General features: G+C 46.2%; 2 protein-coding genes across 21 annotated transcripts in view; one reads left to right on the plus strand and one right to left on the minus strand.

Annotated features, from left to right (window-relative positions):
• CDH23 (cadherin related 23) overlaps nucleotides 1–25,637 on the plus strand; it is a 509,234-nt gene that overhangs the window by 360,654 nt on the left and 122,943 nt on the right. For all 20 annotated transcript variants that reach the window (XR_005582753.1, XM_039481214.1, XM_039481216.1 and 17 more), the window contains 3 exons: nucleotides 22,342–22,402; nucleotides 23,366–23,514; nucleotides 25,093–25,228. Coding sequence is in view for 19 of the 20 variants with exons in the window: in XM_039481214.1 (XP_039337148.1) it covers nucleotides 22,342–22,402; nucleotides 23,366–23,514; nucleotides 25,093–25,228 (346 nt within the window). In the remaining variant the exon portion in view is untranslated. The remainder of the gene's footprint in view (nucleotides 1–22,341; nucleotides 22,403–23,365; nucleotides 23,515–25,092; nucleotides 25,229–25,637) is intronic.
• Nucleotides 170–16,822, minus strand: C7H10orf105 (chromosome 7 C10orf105 homolog). Its single transcript, XM_039481224.1, has 2 exons — nucleotides 16,550–16,822; nucleotides 170–2,729 (listed from the first exon to the last, which is right to left on the minus strand). Exons 1-2 carry the CDS (start codon nucleotides 16,623–16,625, stop codon nucleotides 2,305–2,307), a joined length of 501 nt encoding a protein of 166 aa, XP_039337158.1. The 5' UTR covers nucleotides 16,626–16,822; the 3' UTR covers nucleotides 170–2,304.

Here is a 25,637-nt window from a genome sequence, read left to right on the forward strand (position 1 = left end):
ATGAGTACATAAACATTACGTGGTGAACAGAGAGTGAGTGCAGTCGAGCTTATGTAGCACACACCTGCTTAGGAATAGGCCAGCTGAGAGAAGACATTTTCCATGCACAAACTCCAAATCATTACAGAATTATAATGAGGCCCCAATTCCAGAATAAACCGGCTAAAAGAATACGCTTATAAAGGCATGAAAATGTAAAATACAATAAAAAACGTAAAGGAATACATCTGCTTAAAAGGAATACACGTCAATTCAAAGAATACACTTCTGTAATAGCTTTACTCTGGGTCACTCATCTTAGATGCAGTGTTTGTTAGCCAGTGAGACTGTTGCTCTCTTGCCCAAGTCATTTGTTACAGATGTTACATGACTTACCCAACATTCTTCAAAAGAAACCAAGCAGCACCTTCTGAGGTATCTGTGAAATCTCCCCGTGGGTGTCATTTGGACCTACCCCTTTCAGACCAGGAAACAGGAACCCTGGATATTTTAGTTGCAATATTCAAAACACATATTAAAACTGAAGTAACACAATTTCACATCCTCTTCAACCCATTCTCGAGCTCCATTTCTCAGTATTTCCCAGAAAGGGGCATTGTTAGTGGTTAAAAGACACAAGATCCCACGGACCCCAGTGTTAGAAATTCTTAAGGCCTCCAGCAGGAATGCTTAGAATAGCATTTATTTCACTTTCCTTACTAGTATTAAAGGTTAGTGCTTAAAGCAGATGGTGCAAATAAGTGAATGCAAATAAGTAAAACAAGAAAATGTTTTAATTGGGGAGGGGGTTAATGAGCTCCCTTTTTTCTGTGATCTAGAGAGGGATCCAGTGTCCCCACTAGTTTTTTTTCCCCTTCTTTGTCTTCTCCCTCACAAAGCCCAGGGGCCATCCACCGCAAAGGGAGATCAAACAGCACCCTTTGGAGCCCAGCTTGTATGTCCTTTTTTTAAAATGGCACACGTGTTGCAAGTGAGGTTTGAGGGACAATATTGTTTCCTAGAAAACATCCAGACTGACACAACATCAGCATGTTATGTTATCCAAGGTGACAGTGATGTATCACAGCATTGCAGGGTGGCGTTGGTGGGGATGGGGGTACGTGACACTGTGGCTCAGCATCAGGCAAACATGACCTGTTTGTCCCAGAGAACAAACTTTAAAATGGTAGCAGCCCAAGTGCCACTCCTGAATCAGCCAGTGCTGAATGTTTGAAGGGAGATCTGGTCTGAACGCAGCACCTGCAAGGCACTTCCTCCCATCACCTCCTTGCAAATTCAGTACAGTGCCTTGCACTGGCTCTGCTTCCCTCCATCTATACTGGCTCAGGGTATATACAGTGAACTGAATATGGCCACTTAGCCACGGTCCCACACCTGACGTAGACAGCTGTTTTATGTATGAAGAAGTACATGGTCCTACAGGTGCATTTGGGGTTTTTAATCTGACTTTGGCAAAACCTATGAGAGCTTCTGTTCTCCATTAACTAAGAGCTGTAATGGCTAAGGCCTGGTCTACACTAGGAAATTAGGTCGGTATAACTATGTTGCTCAGGGGTGTGAAAAATCCATAGCCCTGAGTGACACAGTTAAACCGATGTACCCCTCTGACCCTAGACAGCACTAGGTCAATGGGAGAATTCTCCCGTCGGCCTACCTACTGCCACTCTGGGAGGCACAGTACCTACGCTAATGGGAGAGCCCCTCCTGTTGTTCTAGGTAGTGTCTTCACTGAATCCCTATAGCAAAGCAACTGCAGAGGTGCAGCTGTGCCACTGTTGTGGGTTATGTGTAGACATACCCTAATGCTTCTGTTTGTGAGGAGAGGGCAGATCTTTTAATATCGGCGTGGGCACCCCCTTGGGCGTTATAGTAAAAGAGATGGGGGGAAACTTCAAACTACCAAACCTTGGAGAAATAGACACCTTAGCCCCAGGGAGACACTTTCCGAGGAGCTTTAGAATTAGTGGCGCCTTCTGTCAAATGCTTCGCTAGCAGATGTTGCTGGTCTTATGTCACTCACTGCTGGTTAGTTCCAGATTGTAGGGCCCCAAGAAACAGTACCACAGTGGTGAGATCTGGTTCCATCAGCCGGTCTTTACAAACTTCATGCTCCCACATTGTGGGCTGTGGGACTCCTTTAGAGATTTCCATAGGTACGGGAATTGCTGCCACTCTTCTCTCCCAAGGTCTCTGTCCTGACTCTGTGCTCCGCAGAGTGGTATTGGACGATTTGAGATCTCATTGACAGCAGTGAATGGGGTGTTTGTGCAATGAGGTGAGTTGTTTTTTGCAGCAGAATAGCTGTCACATTTTAGTGGACTCCATGAAGTCCCAATCCTGGGTGGCTGGTGGCATCCTTGAGCAGGTCCGATGGCACTGGGAGACAGGCTGGGCCCGCCTGAAGCTGTTTATGGAACGCCTTAGGGAGCCCAGTCGCTTCCAGAACCTTAGCTGCGGTTCACTGGCATTCTCTGGGTGGTAGGGCATGCACTCGTGTGGCCCATAGCGGGCCTGGTCGAGTGCTGCTGGTTTGCAGAGAGTGATGAAGATGAGACAGGTAGCCAGGAGGACAAAGATGCAGATGAGTGCGATGATAATAGGCAAAGGGTCTGGCTTCTCCCCTGGGGCCACAGGACTTAGTGGGACCAACTTGGTGGTGGTTACAAGGAATCCAAGGATACTAGGTGTGGGAGAGGTCTCATTCCCAACAGCCTCTGTGTTCATCTTTCCTGCAATGCAGAAGATTAACAGAAATAAGGTGGTCAGGTTTCAGAGTAGCAGCTGTGTTAGTCTGTATCCACAAAAAGAACAGAAGTACTTGTGGCACCTTAGAGACTAATAAATTTATTTGAGCATAAGCTTTCATGGGCTACAGCCCACTTCATCGGATGCATAGAATGGAACATACAGTAAGAAGATATTTATACATACAGAGAACATGAAAAGGTGGAAGTACCCATACCAGCTGTAATAGGCTACCATCTAGAACAGGCCTGCACAACTTACGGCCTGCGGGCCGCATGCGGCATGCGGCCCGCGGAGCCTCACTGTGCGGCCCGCCTGGGGATTCTAAATCCCCCGCACACGGCGCTCTGCGGGCAGCCCAGAGCCCTTTGAATCCCAGCCACGGCAGGGAATCAAAGGGCTCTGGGCTGCCTGCAGGAGCAGGGAGCTCAGAGCCCTTTAAATCTCAGCCGCGGCCGGGAATCAGAGGGCTCTGGGCTGTCCGCAGCGGCGGAGAGCCCAGAGCCCTTTAAATCTAAGCCGCGGCAGGGAATCAGAGGGCTCTGGGCTGCTGGCAGCCGCGGGGAGCCCAGAGCCCTTTAAATCCCAGCTGCGGCAGGGAATCAGAGGGCTCTGGGCTGCCCGCAGAGATCCCCAGCCGCGGCTGGGATTGAAAGGGCACAGGCCTGCCCGCGGCTGCCGGCAGCCCAGAGCCCTTTGAATCCCAGCCCGCAGCCTCTGATTGCCCCCTCCCCGGACCCCTGCCCTAACTGCCCCCCAGGACCCCCACCCCCTATCTAAGCACCGCTGGTCCTTGTCCCCTGATTACCCCTTCCCGGGACCTCTGCCCCTTGGGACCCCAGCCCCTATCTAAGCCTCCTTTCTCCTTGTCCCCAACTGCCCCCTCCTGAGATCTCCCCAACTTCCCCAGGACCCCACCCCCTACCTGTCCCCTGATAAACCTCTGGTACTCCCATGCCTATCCAATTGCTGCCTGTCCCCTGACTGCCCCTCCAAACCTCTGCCTCATCCAACCCCCGCTCCCTGTCCCTTGACTGCCCCCAGAACCTCCTACCTCTTCTCCAACCCCAGCCCGCTTACTGTGCCATTCAGACCAGCGTGTCTGGCTCCATGCAGCTCCAGACAGTTGCTGCCATGCTCCCCATGGAGCCCCCAGCCCCCAGCACCTGCCTTCCAGATTTGAACACCTCAAAATTCAGGAGTGCTCAAGCTCGGTTTGGGCAGCTTTTACTTCATTTCTCCCAAATCAAATATACTGATCCACTGTAACTTGCTGTAGAAAAAGTAGGATAAAATTGAGCAAGAAATGCTTATTAGGACTGGAATTGCTATTTTCAACAGCCATTGCCTTTTTGTTTGTTTGAAAGGAAGACAGTGAGATTGCATTAGCAAATTCCCCATAGAAAGAAAGAGTGGAACAAAAGAATAATAAAGGCACCTCAACTTTTCCTCATTTATGGAGGACAGCCTTATAATATGCATCCAGATATCCTCCAATCACACAAGCTGAAAATTGTTCCACTTTACTGCAGCTCTGTAACCATATGGGAACCAATCCTGTCTGTGTTTTGTGCACATCCAAAATTCCTGCTGAATGACCCACCCTGGGAGTGAGTTACCAGTGACCCAGGGCTGGGGCGGCAGGAGGTGGGGGGGGGGCACTGGTGGGGGGGAGCCCAGGGCTGGGGCAGCAGCAGGGTGGAGGGTGGGCACTGGTAGGGAGGAAAGGGGGAAGCTCAGCGCTGGGGCGGCAGGGGATGTGGATCAGTGGGGGGAGAGCCCAGGACTGGGGCAGCAGGGGGTGCAGGGGGGAACCCAGGACTGGGAAGGGGGGCAGACACATTTTTTTTTGCTTGGGGCAGCAAAAAACCTAGAGCTGGCCCTGCTGGGTTCCCCCAGCCGCCGGAGCCCCGGGCCCTTTAATTTGCCCCTGAGAGCTCCCAGCCACCTCTTTAGCTGGGAGCCCCTGGTTGATTTAAAATCAAGTATCACCTCCCCACCCCCAACCTTCCTTTTTGGCCCACAGCTGTTTTGGTGGGGCGGTGCTGGGGAAGAAGGGTTTGTTTCCGCAGGGCTGGGCGGCCCTGGGGCAGGTGTTTCCGCGGGGCCGGGAGGTTTCGGCCCTCAGCTGTTTTCTTTGGAAGAATGTGGCCCTCGCCGCTTTACGAGTTGTGCAGGCCTGATCTAGAAGCTGTTCCGTAGCTGTTGTAAAATTGACTGATGGCCTCAGTCCACAGAGGTTCACACATCACCAAAACCACGCTCATGACTGGTTTCAGTTAGCACTGAGGTGGGTAACATCAGCAAGGAGGACAATGACTACTTGGGATTAGAGATGGAATGACCATCTTATCCTTAGAGGATGGTTCCTCCAGAATTGGGCTGAGGCACGTCAGTGGGCCAGTGTGTGAGATACGTGTTCCTTGATTAAAGAGAAGACTTCAGTTTGCCAGGTTACCGGCCCAGCACCTTTCACCAGTACTAAAATGCACCTAAAAACATGATGCAGGAAGCTGCCACTGGCCCCAGTAAAAGTGAGGGTAGGAGAAGTTTCCATGAGGCCCATCATCACATGGGCAAAGTGCACATCTTTGCATTCCACTCGTAACTCTGACACCTTCTAACAAGCACCCGGCTTTTTATTTTTAAGAAATTGAATTACCCTGGCTGACAGTCCAGAGTTTGGACTCTCTAGAAATAAAGTACGGGGCTGCAAGCCTGTGACATGAGGTTATGGAACTGTTTGTTCCAATACACCAGCAGGGACAATGCAACAAAAGATACCCTATTGTGGGATTTAGATCTATTAAATAAAGTTCATGTGCACTGAACTAAAATACAAGATATAAAACAACAGAACCTCCTGACAGGAATATCTATTAAAGGGAATATATAGCCACATACTGGTATGTGGAGCAAAATGCACCCCTCCCCCATTGCCCCAGATAATTAGCACGTCACATCTCTAGTGCTGCTATTCCAATGGCACTCCATTATGTAAAGCTCATCAGTGAAGTGTAAGGAAGGGAAATACCAGACCTGGCCGAAACATTTCCATCAAAACATTTTTAAATAGGAAATACTTTTTCGATTCATCAGAATTTTTCACCAAATATAATTGGGGGTTGGGGGGAAAAAAATGGATTTTTTTCAATGAAACTCCAGAAAATGTTGCTACCAAGACCATTCTAAAGGCATTTAGTACAACCGTGCAGCTATGTGAACTCAGTCTCAAACACTCATTTTAACATTCAGATGTATTTCTTTTCATCACTGAGCTGCTTGGATTTTCAAGAAATATAAGGGCTGGGTAAATATTTTTTAAAATTATTATTAATTGGTTTATTATAATTATATTACAGTAGCCCTGAGAAGCCCCTACACAGTAAATAATACATGGGACCACATACTGAACAAGGAGGAGAAAACAAAATCTTGAATTAGCAGTTTATCAAGCGAGGACTGTCTGTCCTGTGCACTGAATGGGGCAGGGTTGCTGTGGAAAAAATAGTTTGTAATCATGTCATTTAAGACTCTCACATAGTGCATATGTACAGGCAACCTTAATTCTGGCATTTTCCTGGTTTTGAGTGCTAGACTTTGCAAACTTAGGCCTGACTTTCTTTCGCTTAATTCCCACAGGGCAGGTGGAGTCCGAAAGGTACTCCACCACCCACTTGGGAGCTTAGGCTTGGTAACGCTGCTAACGAACTTAGCTCTTCGGCCGCAGCCACTCGAACTTAGCAGGACGCCGAGCAATGGCAGGATGCTCTGGAGAGCTTGCCAGTCAGCAGCCACTCTGTGGTTGGTTGGATTCGTCTGTTGCGCAATTCTCTGTTGTCACACATTTTGAATCCTCGTTGCGAGCTGGCCAGCCCCAGAGTGGAGCCGTTCGGACGCACCTCGCTGATGCAGGTCTGCAAGGAGGGAATCTGACAGAGAGTGGCTGATGAGGCAGAGGCCCGCAGCACCTGCAACGATAGGAGCTGCTCAACTGGAGGTCCGGAGGCGAAGGAACGCGGTGAACGAGCGAACCGCGAAAACTCGCGCCGAAGAGAGAAAAAGATCAAGAGAAAGGATACAGAAGAAGAAATGGAAAGTGCGGCGGCAACAAAGATGCGACAAGGCAGCGAGATCAGTGAAAGATCAAAAGAGCAAGGAGCCAAGACAGTGCCCCAGCCCCAGAGGGCTGCATGAGCAGCCGGCAGGGCACCGGACCAGTCCCCAGCAGTGACGGTGGACAGCAGATGGTGCCCCGTGTGGGTGGACTCACAGACTCTCAGTGTGAGTCGCGAAGGGGGGATCGCGACTCCTCGGGGGACAGGAGGCGTTCCTGGAGGAAGGGTCCCGCTCACTTTTCCCCTCCCCGCTTTCCTCACTCCCCTCCCCCCCAGCCAGGATAACGGCCTCTCACAATCCCACAGATCAGACGGCCCCGGACTGGGAAACAGGAACAGAAATCGGAAGGGGAATCAGGGAAAAAAAAGAAAAAAATGAAAAAACATAAAAAACAGGGATATATATAAAAAATAGAAATATATAAAAATGGAACTATATAAAAAAATTTTTATATAATAATATATACAATGAAAAATGGAGCAAAAAGGGAAGCTTCAAAAAACTATTCAAGAAGAGTTCAAAAAGCTCAGACTTTCTTGGGTTGGGAGAGGAGGCAAGCTGGGCTTTGGCAGCAAGAGCCATTAGGGCCCGCCAATGCCTCACGCTGCAGGGGCCTGGTGCAGGGGCAGCGTACTCTAGGGCTTCGTGGCATCCTCTGTGGGGACTGGCGCCTGTCACCGCTCGGTCTCTGTTCAGCTAGTGCTGCATCGTGGTGTGCATCTAATGTGTGTGGGCTGGAATTTACTTTTAGTGATGTGTTTGCATACTATTGTTTACTTTAGATAAGAACTTACTTTTACTACAGTTTTTTTTTGACTTAAGAATGACCCTCGCAACAGAGTTTTTACTTGCACAGAATGACCCTCGCTACAGGAGTTTTACTTTAAGAACAGACCTCGCTTAGCTACTTTTGTCTTGTGGAAGGACTCAGGAGGGAAGCGCATAACGCTTCATCTTTCTGCTTTGGACATTGCCTCCAGCAGGAGAGCACCTCACTGTAACAGCTTGATAAGCACTCTGTACTGCTAAGCAGGCCAGCAGCTGCAGCGTAAGGCCTACAGACTCAGTGCACGCTTGTGCACTAAGGCTTGCTGCAGCGCAGCGCCTCAGGATGCAGCTATCTTTTCTATGCGGCGCCTCCAGTGCTTTGGTTCATTCCAATGAACTAGATTCTCGGATTCTTTCTGAGATGTTTACTCTTGTTGACTGTTTCTGTGTTTTTCACCTGTTAACTGTTCTTGTTCACAATGTTTTCTGTGAAAACATATACCATCCTTTCGCCCACCCTTTTTCACATCACACCCGGACTGCCCGCCATCCCCCACGCAGAGGCTGGCCAGGAAACAGCGAAAGAAAAGACAACGCAGAACTGAAGGCCAGCAGAGAACCAGGGCCAGGAGGGCATGTGGCAGCAGAGCAGAGCAGAGGCAGAGCAGGGAGGCAGGGACCAGCAAGGAGAGCAGGAGGAGGCAAGGGCAGACCAGCAGGCAGAGGGAACGGGAGGGCAGGAAATGCGCTGCTTGCAGTAATGAGCTCCCGAGCAAGTCAGACCAGCAGCGACGTAGCAGTCAGGAGGAGAGCCTAGTCAAGGAGAGAGAGCAAGAAGCAGTGTGCCTGCAACCGTCGCCTCCAACGCCAAGTCCCTGTCCCCTCACCCAAAGGGACGGACAGACGGACCCTGCACCGCAGCACACGTCTGCCCTCGCCAGCACTACAGCTTGTTAGAGACAACAAGCTCACTTAAAATTTTTACTGTGCAAAACCACCAAAATGTACCAGTCCATTCACCAAGTTCAAACCCCACTGTGTGTTTGTATTATTAAAAGCGGTTGTTCTGTGGCTGTTGTGTTGTTCACTGTTCTGTGTTGTCAGAAGACTTTCTGTCACTGCTGGCAGCCCACAGTGCCATGCCACAGGCCAGCACACAGCACCTACAGCAGTGGGCAACTGCACTGCAGGCACAGTCTGCACACACAGACACTGTGTGGTATGCCAGTGGTGTCTGTGGCCTGAGGTGCCCCTGGTCTCCTTGAGGTGTATGCTTGTGCAGGGTCCTGTCCCACATGTCCCATGCCGTAAAGGCAGGCTTCCCTTCACATGCATTTGGACCGTAGCTCCCCCCCCCCCAGCCCCCCTCCCCCCCTTCCACCGACTCCCTCCCTCCCCCCACACCCTCCCCACCCCCACCCCCCCCCCCCCAACCCACCCCCCCCACCCCTACCGTACCCACCCACCCACCCCCCCACTAAAACCCAACCCCAAACCCACCACACACATGTCACTAGAAACCCACAGAAATCAAAAATAATCAACAGAAAACAAACAGAAATGTAAAAAATTATTAATTATTTTTAAATGTCCTTAGTTTTAAAAACTTGGTGGGAAATGGGAAAAAACTTGGAAATGAATCTCTCAAGGCTCTCTCAAAAACAACAAACAGTCACAGGTCTGTCCAGGCTCCCCCGCTGGCAAAGCCTGAGCCATAGCGCTCTGATGCAGGCCGCTTCCTCAGCACGGGTGCCTCAACCATGCAAAAGCCAGGCGATTTCCTCCTCCCACCTCCTTGCGGGCCTCCCGCCTAGCAGCAGCTCAAGAGCAGCAATAGCAGAGCGATAGAGCACATATTGGCATATTGATAGCAGATGTCCAGAAGGTCCATCTCTTGAGTCGCTCCCGAAGCACACTCCACCACCATTCTGCACTTGCCACTCATTCTCCACCAGAGTTCCTCACAGTGTCTTTCCAGTGTCCAAGGCTGTCCTGTATAGGGCTAGGCGCCTGTATAGGGGGCGTAGTCCCAGGAGCGAGGATCACTGCTGTAGCCAGCATCTGCCCATCCCCGTTATTTTTTTGTGGTGTGAATGCCTGGCCTCCGAAGGAGGTGCCTAAGAAGACCAGAACACACAACACACACGCCGCCCCCCGCCTGAACCCACCCCCCGCTGTCCCGTCCGTGGCCCACCATGGTTTGCACCACCAAACAGCACAGCAGCAACCAAATGTGCCCCTTGGCCTGGTGGGCTGGCTGGTGGGATGGCCTGGGTGGGTATAGCCCGCCAGGAGTCCAGGAATCCCGAGTGAGCCCCACCGCAGCCATCTATGATGGCGCGGCCACATCTATGGCTGGCCTGACAGTCCAGTCACCACCTTTGAGAGGGTTGCTTCAACGACAGCAATCCCCTTTGAATGACACAGCATCCCATCGTTGCACTGACCGCACGCTGTAGTGGTTCCGCTGGTTTCCAGCTGTCTGGCGTGGGGCGTACTCAGAGGGGCAGGGCCAGGCTCGCTTGTGTGTGCAGGCTGCTGGGCGCAGGGCAGGGGACAGCAAGGTCAGCAGGTTCAAAGAAAGTGCACCACGCAAAGAAAGTGCACGCCCGCTCATCCAGATTCTCAGCACTATCCACACTGTGCGGTCCCACCTGCAGCACGCCACTCCACCCCGAATCGCCCCGCCACGCCATGAACCCCACCCCACACCCACCATGACACCCACTGCCCACCCTGCACTGCTTTGACTGCACTGTTCTCTGTGGTCTGAGCTCTGCGCGCCGCCTCGCCCCTGCTGCGCTGCCCTCTCTGCTGTGGAAGAGGTGTGTGGAGGTGGGCGAGAAATGTGCGAGGAGTTGATAAGTGCAGGATCGCAGCAGCGGAGCGGGAGGCCTGGCTGCTGGTCCGGCGCCGTGCGCTGCTAGAGGCAGAGAGAGGCGCGCGAACACAGATTCTTTCAAGGAGGACAAAGGGCGGGAGAGGGGGGGATTTGACGGTTCAATGACGACACATTTTGCCCAGCATGCATTTGGAAATCCAATCACAAAAATGGGCAGCGGGCGGGGGGGGGATAGTAGATTACAGTGCAGTGTGCAAAGTCAAAAAGCTGGCCCTGTGAATGTGGATTACAGTCGAATTTGTGTATTTAGTATGGATACACAAAAATGACTATTATTAAGGAATAATCCACAAATTCGACTTAAGTAGATTCGAAATAGTCCTGTAGTGTAGACAAGCCCTTAGTAATGTTATTTTAATGTAGTTTTTATGGATAATGTCCTTGCTCTTTTTAAAAAAAATGCAAACTGAAAAAACAGAAATTCCATCATGTGGCATCAAAATGACACCCACATGCATTGTCAACAGGGATGGAATCAACCGCACAGACCTGAAATAATTGATAGCAATAGTAGATCGTCATCCTATAGGTAGACGAGCAGAAGAGGGAGATGGGACTCTTTGGTTTCTCTGTATGTATATATACACTCTTCTTATATGTTCTATTCTATGCATCCGATTAAGTGGGCTGTAGCCCACGAAAACTTATGCTCAAATAAATTTGTTAGGGCTTGACTACACAGGAAACTCCAAAGCGCTGCCGCGGGAGCGCTCCCACAGCAGCGCTTTGAAGTGCGAGTGTGGTTGTGGCGCCAGTGCTGGGAGAGAGCTCTCTCAGCGCTGCAGGTACTCCACCTCCCCGTGGGGATTAGCTCCCAGCGCTGTGGCACAGTTTACACTGGCGTTTTACAGCACTGTAACTTGCTGCGCTCAGGGAGGTGTTTTTTCACACCCCTGAACGAGAAAGTTGCAGCGCTGTAAAGCGCCAGTGTAGCCAAGGCCTTAGTCTCTAAGGTGCCACAAGTACTCCTGTTCTTTTTATAGATATTACTGCGATTTTTTGAAAGGCTTATAACATGGCCAAATTGAGGCAGATTTTCATGGGGATGGCAAAGGCGCAATCCCTGACAGAAAGGCCATCTCCTGCCAAATTTCAAGTCCTTGCTCCAAAGGGGAGCTAGAGCTCTTCAGAGAAAAGGTCTCAAGAATTTAACATGAGCAAAACAACGTATTTTTCCATAGCCTCGTTCCCAGAAGTGGCTGATCCGTTTTGGCTGAAATTTTCCAAACAAATTCAGTCTGAGGCAGACATCCAGTATGGAAAATGTCAGCCCAGATGGTTGAAGTTTGACAAAGTTATAAGTAAGTGAAAACAGGGACTTATGCAAAATGCCTGGTACACTTAATAATAGGCAATACTGCCCCCTGCCTACAATAAGCAAGACAGACAAAGGAAGTATTGTTATCCCCATTTTACAGATGGGGAACCGAGGGACAGAGAGATTCTGTGGCTTGTCCAAGGTCGCACAGGAAATCTGTGGCAGAGCAAGGAATAGTACCTAGATCTCCTGATCCCGTTCAATGCCTTAGCCACAAGACTGTTTTTCTCTCTCTCTGTATTTAGAACCCTGTTTTTCATATCATGCTAATGAGTTAGTTTCCTTCAAAATTTTTACACCTTAGCCAGCTTATAAAAAAATTTCCCCAGCCACGCCCCCTACACTGAGGACCAGAAAAGGAGTTTGCTTAGGAGCAGCTACAGCAGCTCGGTATCACTCAGGAATCCCCCATGCTAATGGAATCTTTCACAGGCCATCTAAGCCAGCATTATTGTTGCTTTGCATTGCCAGAGCAGCCAGAGCTAGGCCAACATCTGGCCCACAGATAAGAGTTAGCCTGCAGTTGGTGGTTTTCAGTGGAATTGCTGGTAGCCATTGTTAAAGAGGCAACTCCCAGGTGTAAAAGTCAGTGGAGGGACTTAACTGTATAATGAATTTATCCAAATGAAAGCTGAATCAAGCAATGTGCACAGAACGATATAGGAGATTTCCCACAGATTTCCTTGATGATTTATATACGAAGCTAACATTTAAATGGCTGTTTCTATAGAAGCTTGAGGCTTATGCTATTGCAACAGTCATGGTGGACAGTGATCAAGATGGCTGTAGAGGAGCTATCCAACTCACAGTCTAACTCCCTATTTCTATGAGAGAAGCAGGAAAAGGGGAGTGTGCTAAGTCATGCTTGCTTTTAGCTTAATCCCTACATCCAATAGAAAATCCATTCTTCAGGTGAACTGCACTATATCCTGACCCCACTGACACTGAGAGTTGGAAAAATATTCTGCTGCATATTTCTACAGAGATTAAATCACTATTGCAAAATGTTTGCTATGCAAATACTCTAGGTACTAGAATGGCACAATATGCAATCATAACATTTTTAAATACATGAAAATATAAAAACCCACCATTTTTTAAATTGTCTATAAAGCTTTAAGGGATATCTATTAATTATAATAAAAAAGACAACAGCATTTTACATACATGCACTCTCAATCATTAAGCAATCACATTATATTCCAGCATTAATAGTGACTTAACCAACCAGTTCCTAAAAATACTTGTGGCTGACGGTGTCTATTTACTATGATGAAGAACATATGGTGAGTGACTAGACTTAAGATTCAATGTACACAGCTATAATTCAGTCCCCCTGTGACACTGTATCAGAATCTCATTCCCCTGGATCACTTCTTAGGCCCATTTATCTTACTAAATGTCATGTCAGATCTGAGGAGGTCCTTTCCCCCACCAGTAGAAGCCTTTTTTCAGGTTGGTAAGATATGTGTTTGCTTTTGTTTCAGCCTCTGCCCTTCCCGCACCTTCTGGTGGTGGTTCTCATGAAAGAGGTTTATTCACAATTCTTTAGATGGAGAAACTTCCCTCAATACATGTAGGGAAAAGCCACCACATTCCCTGTAGCTTCCAAAGCTGCCCTGCTGCAGCCAAAGCAGCTCAAACTTCACCTGGAGAGCTCCAAGAAAACCACATGAACCGAATTACCTACACAAAATCAGATTATTTCCTTTAACATGTGGCAAAGTGAAGGGTCAGAAGTCATCTTCACAAAGTTCAGATGTGCTTCTGAAGGTTTCCAGCTGCCTACCTTCAGTAGAAAGATTTTTCATGTTTTAAAAAAAAAATGCAAACTTTCCAGACTTCACGCCCCTCACCCTGGCATCACTGCCGTGCTACCACAACTCCATTGGAGAAATGGCTGAGGGCCCCCTAGGGATACCACCAGGATTATTGTCAGTGTTCACCAGAGGGTGACCCAAAGCACTCTTTTCACATGGCCTCAGTGGCAATTCCATTCCCAGCCATCCAGGGGAGTGAGGGAGGTTTTGAGTCATTTCCTTCTTCCACTGACTGAGTCAGATGGGAATCATTTTGATTTCCAGACGGGTATTCTCAGCATGATTCACAGGATTCTGGCACAGGATTCTGGCACTACCAGAGATTATTTTTGCCAGCTGTTGTGATTCTGTTGCAAATCTTGCAATATTTGGTATTTTTTCTTAAGGACCAGTCCCTGGATCCAAGTCATTACATGAGAATCTCAGCTTTCCCAAAAAAAAAAAAAAAAAAGGAAGAAAGACAAAGAAAATTCCTAGCCTTCACGGTTGCAGAGCCAAGCTTGAAAACATGAACCCATGTACAGCACAGAGGTTCAAAAACCAGAAAGCAAAGAAAAAGAAACCAAAATGTGTTAGATTTTAAGCCAATTTCATTTGTGGAGACCTGTCTCAAGAGCTTTGAATTCTTGTACTTGACAGTATAGAGCGCTGCACAGCTGATATCCAGTACCTCAGGCTGAGAATACACTAAGGGATTTGCAAACACAAGTCACTTGTGCTAGCAGCCATAGGCCGTATTCTGCTCTTGGTTACAACCAGCATCCTTGCCACTCCACTGAGTTGAATGGAGCTACTCCAAATTTACACTGCTGTAATTGAGTGCATTTGGCCTCCGAGCTCTGAACTGAAGAGTGGAATCTCTCTGATAAATCAGACAACTTTGTGCACAGTCTGTATTGCCATTATGTCTATTTTCCTTCACTTTAATGTCCACTCCCAATTTAATGTCCACTGTTATTTTCCTGAGACAGTGTATTGATTTCCCTTCTCCCACAAAAGCCTGCTGAATGCTCATCCTAATCCACAGGTAAACTAAAGCAGACTCACAGGTCTGAGAAGAAACATTCCTGCTCTTTCTGCAGATCCTTTCCATATCTCATCCTTTCCACCCCTAATTGCTTGTCCCTGACAACTCTCTCATCCCTTCTCCAGTTGCATGCCCCTCTCTCTCTCTCTCTCTCTGAGATGGTGTTGCCAGAGCCTGGACCCCAAACCGAGCTAGTGCTGGGATCTGCTGTGTGGTACCCACTAGAGTGAAGGGCTTCCCATGTTAATGGCTTTCAGAGCAGAAAGGGGAACCTCCCCCATATACCACATATTAAGCGGGACACTTTGCTACCACACAAAGTCAAAGGCCTTCATCAGTTCACTGTTCAGTACAGGGGAAATGGCTGCTCTGGGTAACAGACAGATTCAGGCCAGTGCTGCAGCTAGCAATTTGAAATTAGTTTTATACTACTGCTGAGCAAATTGTGCCTGATATGTATAAAATTGGCATGTATCCATTTGAATTGAAAGTGGAATTCAATTCAGCCACATACACAACTAGAGGTGGCAAATAATTTAGAATTTAATTTATTTATTAAATCTCATGAAATTAATTGGATACATTATTCTGTAAATATGTTAACAAAGCATTTGCCCAGCAGTATTTTTAAACATACTAGCCACTTCGTTTCCCCCAAGCCCTGCCTGCATACCAAAGTTGCCATTCTGTGATTGCTCCCACCGCAAGCACAATTAGCTAGTGAAATCCAGCAGTGTTAATAAAAGGCCTGTTGAAGAACAAACAATCTGCCAGTTAGGGTGACCAGACAGCAAGTGCGAAGAATCGGGATGGGGTGGGGGTAATAGGAGCATATATAAGAAAAAGACCCAAAAATCGGGACATCTGGTCACCTTACTGCCAGTAACCATGCAAAACATTGCCCCATCTGATTAAATATAGTATGAAGTGACTATAGCACACAGATGAAGGTTGTAAAGTGTTTGCAACAAAAGTGAAAAAGTCATAGTTTTGGAACATAATAAGAAATGGAACAAAAAGTTCCTCTCCTCGATCTCACCAAATAGCAGGCCTGGAGTGGGTTTGTGCATTTTTGCAGTAGTCATCACAAGTTCTCATCACCTTTTCTGACAATTTGCTGAGAGAAAGTCGTTTTCAGTGGCTTGTGCACTTGTGATACAGCGCTGATGAAAAGGGGCTTTTCTCTTCCCTTCTCATTGTATCTTGAAATTGGTGAACACTAGGAAAGTGTTCCCAGCTCTGCTTAATATGCAAAAAAAAAACTTTCCAAAAAAAAAACAAAAAAACTTTCACCTGTTTGGGGAAGGATGTAAAATTCAGTGGCTCAGTTTTGTACTAACAAGCACAAAGTTTCAGAAAACTCAGTATTTTAGTACCTAATCAGTGCAGAACAATCACTTAAAATATCAGAGAGGTAGCCGTGTTAGTCTGGTTCTGTAAAAGCAGCAAAGAATCCTGTGGCACCTTATAGACTAACAGAAGTTTTGCAGCATGAGCTTTCGTGGGTGAATGCCCACTTCTTCGGATGCAATATGTTTCCCTTTGACTAATCTCCTCAGACTCAGACCACTGCCCCAAAACCCTACCTGCAGATCAGTAAGTGATACATTCACAGAGCTGTTTCCCTCCTCCATTGTTGGATACCCCAGCAAACAGACAGAGACAGTGATCATGAATGATCAGGTTTGACACTGACCACCTTATTTTAGCAGCGTCCCAGACCATCTCACACCCTCATGCCCTGGCGGCTCTAAAGCCTTTTGCTTTTCTCCAGATCTTTGTGAAATCAGACTTGAAAGGTGGGAAGAGGGGATAGGCTGTCCAGATTAGAAGGACCTGAGAGCACTGACCTTTCCCGTAGAAGCTGTCAAGAACTGCTGCATAACACAGGCTGCAGGATAGCTCTTCAGAGTTAGCGCAGATCATTGATTGATCATTTCCCCCCTTGTGTGCTCCTACAGCTGATGTTATCTTTTCAGGACAATCCCATGAGGCTGCAGCCGGTCCCCTGGCTTTGTACCTCTCTGACTAATACTCAAGATGCACAGGGGTGTCTACCTTCTCCTGTCTTTTCCCTCTTGCTGCATGCCCTTCCATAGCTCTCTGTTTCTTCCAGACCCTTACTACTTGGGGGAAGGGAAGGGGGGGTAAGGTAGGCTGGGGGGAGAGATGGCAGCTAGGATGGGAATAGCAGGAACAGACAAAGTCAAAACAACTTAAATGAACTAGCCAAACCTACAGAGCTACTGCACTTTAGAATCAACAAACTCGTTTGGTCATTCGTTAGGATTGTGTATGTGTTTGAGGTTTGGATGTAGTCCCTTTAGGGAAGGGATATTGGATTAAATTGTAATTCTTTGAGCAGCGTTCACCTTCCCCTGCAGAAAGTTTGAATGGTACAGTCTGGTGGCTAGCTGCTATTCACTGAATGCCAGCCTTTAGGTTACTCTGGGAGCCGATTTGGGATCAGCAGCTGGGGGAGGGGGAGGAGTTGAAGCAGGCCTCTTTCCTTTGCACTCTCTTCTTCTCTCTCAAACACACTTACTCTTCCACTCTTTTCATTCTTCTATTTTTCTTTCCTCAAAATAATTCCCTAATCTTTCTTTGCTTTTTCTTTCTCCCGCTTAACTCTCTCTCCTTTTACTACCTGTTTTTAGCCTCACTCTTCTGTCCTGTATCTATTGGTCTCTCTTTTAAAGATAACCTGCAAAAGGGAAATTCTTTGTGTATTCTTTTTGCTAGACAAGGAAACCCTGATAGTTTATTTTAAAGGTGACTTTTCCCTGCTTTCTCCTTTAGAAATAACAGGAGTATCTCATCTTGTCTTGTCAGTTTGTTCTGGAGCACTCACCACAGGACTGGCTGCAAAAGAAGGAAGGTTGTATCTTTCAAAAGAGAGCTTTTCTCCCAAGTGTTTCCACCCTTTTGAATGAAATGGGTTTTAACATTTAAGCAGTCTAACTAAATAGCCCTGCCCCTCTCAGCTGCTCAGCTCTGTCTGTTGTTACCTGTTATGTCCTAGTCCTGCTGCTTCTCCAGTCCGCATCAGAATCTTTCAGGAGAGAACAGGGAAAACTAGATCTAAATTTCTAATGTGGAAAACAAGCAGAAAAGGTCACAAATAGTTGTGGGCAAGTTGCTTTTAGCAGCTTTAAAGCAGGATTTTCATACTATAGAAAACTTTAAAATCTCTCTTCTTAGGAAAGTAGATTTTGGTTTTGTGCCTTTCCTACATTTTGAGAAGTATCAAATGTATTTGAGCCAGATTGTTCCACCTTCATTCCCCAGGAGTAGTAACTTACTGCACAAGTAGCTTTTGTTGAAATCAATGCGACTATTTGAGGAGTAAATTACTACTCCACATGAATAAGGATATTTGAATCTGACTGTTTTTGTTTAATCAAATATTTCCCCCGTGCACCTTCCATTCTCCTTATTCTCTGCTTAAAGTCCATAGTGCTGGATTGGTTGCTTCACAGTCATTTTAGTGGCATCACAGGCACCTGATTGCGACTTCACCAGAAATTCCAGCAGAGGGAGAAGCTGCGCAGTGCAGCCAAACAAGTGTATTGAAAACAAGTAGCTTAACAAATGCAGATGGAAGCCAATCGCTTTAGAGCCAAAGCTCTCTCTTTTCACCTGCTGACCCATTTTGCACATCTCCCCACAGGGCATACCTGCCCTTGTGGCTTTATCAAATAACCTGGGATGAGCAGTGAAAAAATATCCTGTGCAGAAGGTGGATGAGGAAATCTTTCTGGGTGGGATTTTCACCTTGGCCTAGGAGATTTGGATACCCAATTCCTGTTAATTTCTATGGGCTTTGAAAATCCCACCTTTTTGTCTTCACTGTAAAACTGAAATCTTTTTCTCGTTACACACACCCACTGCATGGCGGCCCAAGGCGGCGTTAAACTCTGCTAAGAATCTTTCTCTTCTTCCCTTTCCTCTGGTTTTCCTCACCGCTGTCCTCTTCTGACTCCTCTCCTTCGTTCAGCTTTTCTGAGAAGGGACCTCCACTTAGACATTCTGGGCATGCTTGGGAATTATCAGCCGGCGGAAATAGAACTCGGATTCACACTGCCCTCTTTTTCTCTGATTTGTCAGATCCGGGCATGGTAACAGAGAGCCAATGCAATCCTGTCCTGGAAATGAGCTCACAGACTCAAAGCCTGATGGTGCAGGCATGTTAAATAGTTTGCTTGGCAGGAAAGTCAAAGCTGCTTGAAATGTGAGCTTTTCCCCCATGTCATTACTAATCTGAAAATAGTTTCAGGTCACCCCAAAATATGCTATATTTTACACACTTTTCACTTGGAAATAGGTCCCCTTTTCAGAGAAAATGAGCTCACGGGTAAGTAAAAATTGGCCCAGACCAAGCTAAAATTGGTTTTGAAAATCAGACCATGCCAGGGTAGCTGAGAAGGCGGCGAAGTGCTTTGGCCTGCCCTTTGCCAGCAGAAAAACTAGCTTTGTGCTTGCAGTCAGAAGTGTCTAATGATCATGTATTTCTCAGCATGGAGGAGAGGGGATGGGAGCGCTTTGAGTTGAGCTATAAGGTGAGTGTCCGGGGGATATGGACTGGACAGGCACTGAGGAGGAGACATGGGTCTGAGTGTGACACAGGAAGGAAAGCTGGACGATTTGAGGTTGTGGCATCAACATTTGCAAAAGTGGCCACTAACTTGGTCTGTCTTCACTTTTTGGGTGCCCCATTGATGGCACCTAGGACCCGACTTTGAGGTTCTGAGAGCCTGTGTATCCTATGAATGTCATTTAGAATTGAGGCTGCTTTGAAAACCAGCCCAAAGGTGTCTGAAGCTGGACACCCATGAATTGCGGCACCCCAATGCAGTGGCCGCTTCTGATCATTTGGGCCTTACATCTGTTTTGCAACAAGGCAAGATAAAACCCTTTGTGTAATGCCATTTTTGGAGATTTTGTTGCATATCCCCTTTCTGCTTTGTTAAACCAGAATATTCAGTAACACTTTCAGCCAAAACATACAGCCTTGACAGAATGAAACTTTTATACCTACATGGCAAAACAGACCAAGAAAAATGTTTGAGAAATTCCCCAAATTCCTGTGCATTCATGCCTTTTTTTCACCTCAGTCATTTTGCAAAGCAATAGCCACAATTTACACTTGTTTTTCTTCTGCATATTGGGAAAAGAGAGGCGTTTGTTTCTCTCCTTGAAAGGAAATTAGAAAAATTTGATTCATCTGGTGTAGGAGGCATTAGACACTCATGCCCTCCACCCCCTCAATATCCTGCTTGAAGGCTGTTAATAGCTGTGATGTTGGCAGATTTGCTGAAACAGCTCTGAAGGTCAAACAGAGGCGGAGCAAGAAGGATGTTTGGGCGTAGGTTCCTGGAAAGTGCTCATGGGGAGGGGAAACCCTGTAGTGTTCCATAGAAACACCAGGTGGACCCATTATGTAAAGTCTCCCCGAGTGTTTGGCAACATTTCATTCAACACTGTGTATCTAGGACTTAGGAATTATCCTCCCATGATCCATCCAATCCAGTAACTTGTCTCTGATATTGGCCAGAACCAGATGCTTCAAAGCACGATGCAAAAAAACCCATGATGGACAATTATGGAATAACCAGAAAGGACATTTCTTCACAATCCCCTCAACTAGGGTTTGTTTTTGCCCTAAATCATAAGGGGTTATATTGCCTGTATATAGCATAATATATATACTAGTCTCAGCATCTACATGAAGCTTTTATGATAGCTCTATGATTTGAGTCCATGATTTGAGTCCAAAGGTTGTTGGCTCTATTGCATAAATAATATTTCTTTCTATCAGTTTTAAATTGTCTGCCATTTAAGTTAATTGACGGTCACCTTTATTTTGCATTATGGGAAAGGTCAGGTGAGTGCTCCTATTTACTCTTTTGTATACCGTTCACTACTGCATACTTCCATCATTCTCTGTCTTATTCATCCCCAGTCTAAACTAAGCAGCCCCAGTCTCTCTTCATCTGGAAGTCATTCTATGCTGATAGTCATTTTTGTCACCCACTTGAGCACCTGCTCTGTTTCTGCTGTATCTTTTTAGAGATAGGTTGACCAGAACTGAACACAGTACTCCAGGTGATGGCATACCATAGACATATATTATGTCATTATAACATTTGCAGTGTTATCTTCTATCCTATTGTGTATGTGTATCCTAACAGTCTGTCTGTTTCTTGACAGCAGCCGCTGCACATTGAGCAGAGGTTTCATTGAGCTGTCTGTAGTGACACCCAGGTCTTTTTCCTGAATCATTAGAACAATGTGTTGGAGAAATTCAACTTATTTCTTCCAGTGTGCATTTCCTTGCATGTGTCAAGGATAAATTTCATCTGTCATCATGCTGCCTGTTCCCCGAGCTTTATTAGGTCCCTCTGAAGTTCTTTGGCATCTTCGCTAATCTTAGCTAACCTAAATTATTTTGTGTTATCTGTAGATGTTCCGCCTTTTCCAGATAATTGACAAATGTGTTAATGAAGATCAGTCATCTGGAACCTTGGGGTACCCAATTAGCTTAGGCTAATTATATATATCATAGGACTGGAAGGGACCTCGAGAGGTCATCTAGTCCAGTCTCCTGCACTCATGGCAGGACTAAGTATTATCTAGATCATCCCTGACAGGTGTTTGTCTAACCTGCTCATAAAAATCTCCAATGGATGAAGATTCCACAACTTCCCTATGCTATTTATTCCATTGCTTAACCACTCTGACAGTTAGGAAGATTTTCTTCATGTTCAACCTAAACCTCCCTTGCTGCAATTTAGTCCACTGCTTTTCCTGTCCTCAGAGGTTAAGAAGAACAATTTTTCTCCCTCCTCCTTGTAACAACCTTTTATGTACTTGAAAACTTATCATGTCCCCTCTGTTTTCTCTTTTCCAGACTAAGCAAACCCAATTTTTTCAATCTTCCCTCATAGTTCGTTTTCTAGACCTTTAATCATTTTTGTTGCTCTTCTCTGGACTTTCTCCAATTTGTCCACATCCTTCCTGAAATGTGGCATCCAGAACTGGACACAATACTCCAGTTGAGGCCTAATCAGTGTGGAGTAAAGAGGAAGAATTACTTCTTGTGCCTTGCTTATCACACTCCTGCTAATACATCCCAGAATGATTGCTTTTTTTGCAACAGTGTTACCCTGTTGACTCATTTAGCTTGTGGTCCACTAGGACCCCCAGATCCCTTTCCGCAGTACTCCTTCCTAGGCAGTCATTTCCCATTTTGTATGTGTGCAACTGATTGTTCCTTCCTAAGTGGAGTACTTTGCATTTGTCCTTATTGAATTTCATATATTTACTTTCTGCCATAGGCAGAGAAGACCAAGGAGCAACACCTCCTCACTCACAGTACAGAGCAACAGAAAGGTCTATCCATGCACTTAAACCATAGTTGAGGTGAGATTTCCAGATGGGAAAGGCACCTCTGATTCTGAATCCATTGGGAAATAGGGATATTTAAAGATGTGCCCCTGTGACCCAGAGGATTTGGGGAAACAAGACAATCCTGTGTATCTGAGGACTGTTGCTTTTGGCCTTGCATAAGAGCAGGAGAAGGAGATAGCTTTTGGTACAATCTGAAAATCACTGGCCTTTACTGGCTTTTTTCTTTTCAAAGGTGAAAGCCACAGATGCGGATGAAGGTGTTAATGGGAGAGTGTGGTACAGGATTGTCAAGGGTAAGTCTAGGTGCCTCTTTGCAACAGGGAATTGTGCGTCTATGTGATTTGGTTAACTGAAGTTTTGCTATCACCTTTTGGCCGGATAAGCACACTGGCAAACTTGCATGATGCAACTATTTCATCACATTTTGGCCTTCTTTGGCGGGCCCTACAGCTAACAGAAACACCCCTTTCCCTGTGTATTAAATTTCATCATTCTCTCCCCCATTCATTGTCAAGTCCTTGACAATTTTGGGTTCTGCTATGGTAACTCTAGTTGCATTGTCGTTTTGGTTTTTGATGCCTGCAATAGCTATCAGATAGACATTGTTACCTATATCACTGAGATGGGTGACAGCATAATAATGTAGTTAATGCACTTAAATTCTAACAACATATGTTTTAAATATAAATCCAAAGGAGTAAGGATAAGCAATTGCATGTTGATGTAAAACTTCCAGATATATGAATTAGTGGTAGTTAGGTCTCAAAAAGCACTATTCCAGTGTAATTACCCTTCATTTACGCTGACCCATTACAGCCTGCTCCACATTACTACCTCTTTAGGGAATTAATGTGATGTGCATCCACACAACATTTTTTTTTTAATTTTTCACAACCACATTTTAGAGGCGTGATTGGGCCCTGCAAAGGGAAAGGAAGTCTCCTGAGCACAGTTTTGTTGAGAATGGTTTAGTTAGTATGGTTTCTCTGTAGTGTGGATGGGGATTAAATTCTTAGTTAATCCAGCTTTTAAAGTAGTTCTGAGTTGTGCTTAGTATGGATAAGGCTTGGTAATCAAGGGCAATGAACAAATGCTATGGGGATGTATGCCCATTCTAAAACTTAACAACACAAGTATCACCTCTGAGTCACTTTTCCACAATTCTGCTTTGCTGTGTGTGGGGATCCCATGATGTTTGTTCCACTTGGAGAACTGATTGATATGCACTTTGTTGTGTTTTGTTTGTTTACTGATAGGAAACAATTACAACCACTTTCGGATCAATCCCAGCAGTGGGCTGGTCATGCGGGGCTTACGGAACCTGGACAGAGAGCACAATTCCTCCCATGTCCTGGAGGTGGAAGCCTACAACAGTGAACAAGGATCAATGAGGAGCTCTGTTAGGGTAAGGACATCACTGAGGTTGAGGTAGAGGGGTGCAGCAGAAGCAATGAGGAGCTACATCAGAGTAAGGTTGGCAAGGGGTGAGTGAGGGAGATCAGCAGAAGTGATAAAGCACTCATGACTAGACCTGGAGTAACAAGAGGGTAATGGTAAAACCAGACAAAACTTTGAGAGACTTTTTTAGTGCAAAATATTAGAGCGCTTTCATCAAATGTTGGTAATTTCCACGCATTGCGGTGCAGAGTCAGCAGAGATGGAAATATCAGCAAAGTGCTGTAGAAATGACTGATGGAAATTCTATGGGTACTGCTTTTGGGTGGAGGATCTTTTTCTGTGCCATTTCATAATGTAATTAGGCTGAAAATTGGCAAGAGAATCATCAGCAAAGGGAATTTTTTTCAAGGGATTAGAAATGGGTTATGCTGAATTTATTTAGTCACAAATTAGAAAAAAAGAAGCTACGTAATCACTTCAGAACACAATATACATACACAAACAACATGATATTGAAAAACTGGTTAACTGTAGGGTTACACTTGCCCAATATTTGTCCAGGTATGGAAATTTCCCTCCTCCTTTTTGAATATACAATCTTGCTTACTTAGCTTCCTTTTGCTATTTTCACATTGTGGCTTTGTAAGGCAGCTGTACTTGTGATCTGTCTGAAAATACAGGTGTGTGGCCAGTGACATCTTTAAATAAATGTCATTCGTAGTAATATTTGTTATAGGTACAACTCCATTCTTCTTGAAGGATCCCAAAGAACTTCACGATCCAGGCCCCAATCCTGCAGTCGGATCCATGTAGGTGAACCTCTGTAGTATGCAGACCCACTGACTTCAGCAGAGTTCTGTATGGATGCAGGAATCTGCCTATGTGGATGCAATTCTAGGATTGAGGCCTATATACAAACACCACCATTCAACTGTGGAAGAGGAGGCCCGGAACAAGCTGGCAGATAGCCAGTCTGCAGCACACCATTCGTGGAGAAAGGATATTTTGGCCTACACGCTAAGTGGACCGCAACACTTACAAAATTTAACACAGGATCATTAATGCCTATGTGGCACAAATAGGATCTCACTTTTTAAGGTCTCGTCCCAATGACTCTTACACAGTAAAGTGCATAGAATTCAAATTGTGTCTACCTCAGAAGGAGGCAGGGCCGAGTCAGCTCTACCAGGATTTGAACTAGTGGTTGCCATCTCCCTAGCAAATAAAGCAAACTCACAAAATTCACCAATGTTGGTGACAAGTTGGCAAAAAAACACAAAATTGGGCAATCACTTTATTACTGTTATCAGCTTCCCAGCTATATATTTTTTCTTTTTATTGGAATTACGTGAGATGGACTCACGGGGGAATGTCATGATTTGTACTTGTAACTTCTCCTAGTGGTATCCACTGAAGCGGGGAGTATCTATGTTCTGATAGTACTGGTCTGTGGAGAGGCTCCCAGTCCTTGAAATGCAAGAGAGCAGCTCCTTCTGCCAGGGAAGCCTCTTTCTCATTGTTTTCTTCAGGACAAATTCCAGACAGTGTGCAATACACTAATGGTTTGTTTTGGCGATTCCCCCAGGTGATAGTGTATGTGGAAGATGTAAATGATGAGGTGCCTGTGTTTACCCAACGGCAGTATAACCGTCTAGGGCTGCGAGAGACTGCAGGGATTGGAACTTCTGTCGCAGTTGTCCGGGCAACAGATCGAGACACAGGTAAGGAGGTTGTGGTGAGCTGCAAAAATCTGCCACCCCTGCTCCCCAGCCTCTTGTGGGATCACACCATCTGTCTCTGGTTGTGTGAGTGAATTCTTGCCTCTCCTTCCCCACTCTTGGTATGGGAGTGCAAAGGATGCAGATTAGTGCCTGAAATAACAGAGAGCGCTTAGGGAGGCTCAAGCCTGCAGCTGACCTGTCTAGTTCCTCTGATTTGGGGTTCTTTTACTCCAGACAGCAGAGGCCAGTCCATTGATAGATGGACATTTAGTCATTGCTTTGTCCCAAGCCTTCTCAGGGAAGGGAGGAGGTCTGTCATACCATCTCATTAGTACCTTTGGGCAGCTTAGAGGAAAAATCACTAAAATAGTAAAAGAAATGATAAAACCAGCTGTGCTGTGTGTGGGGT

This window comes from Mauremys reevesii, linkage group 7 (genome assembly GCF_016161935.1).
Source record: "Mauremys reevesii isolate NIE-2019 linkage group 7, ASM1616193v1, whole genome shotgun sequence".
Taxonomy (NCBI): domain Eukaryota; kingdom Metazoa; phylum Chordata; order Testudines; family Geoemydidae; genus Mauremys; species Mauremys reevesii.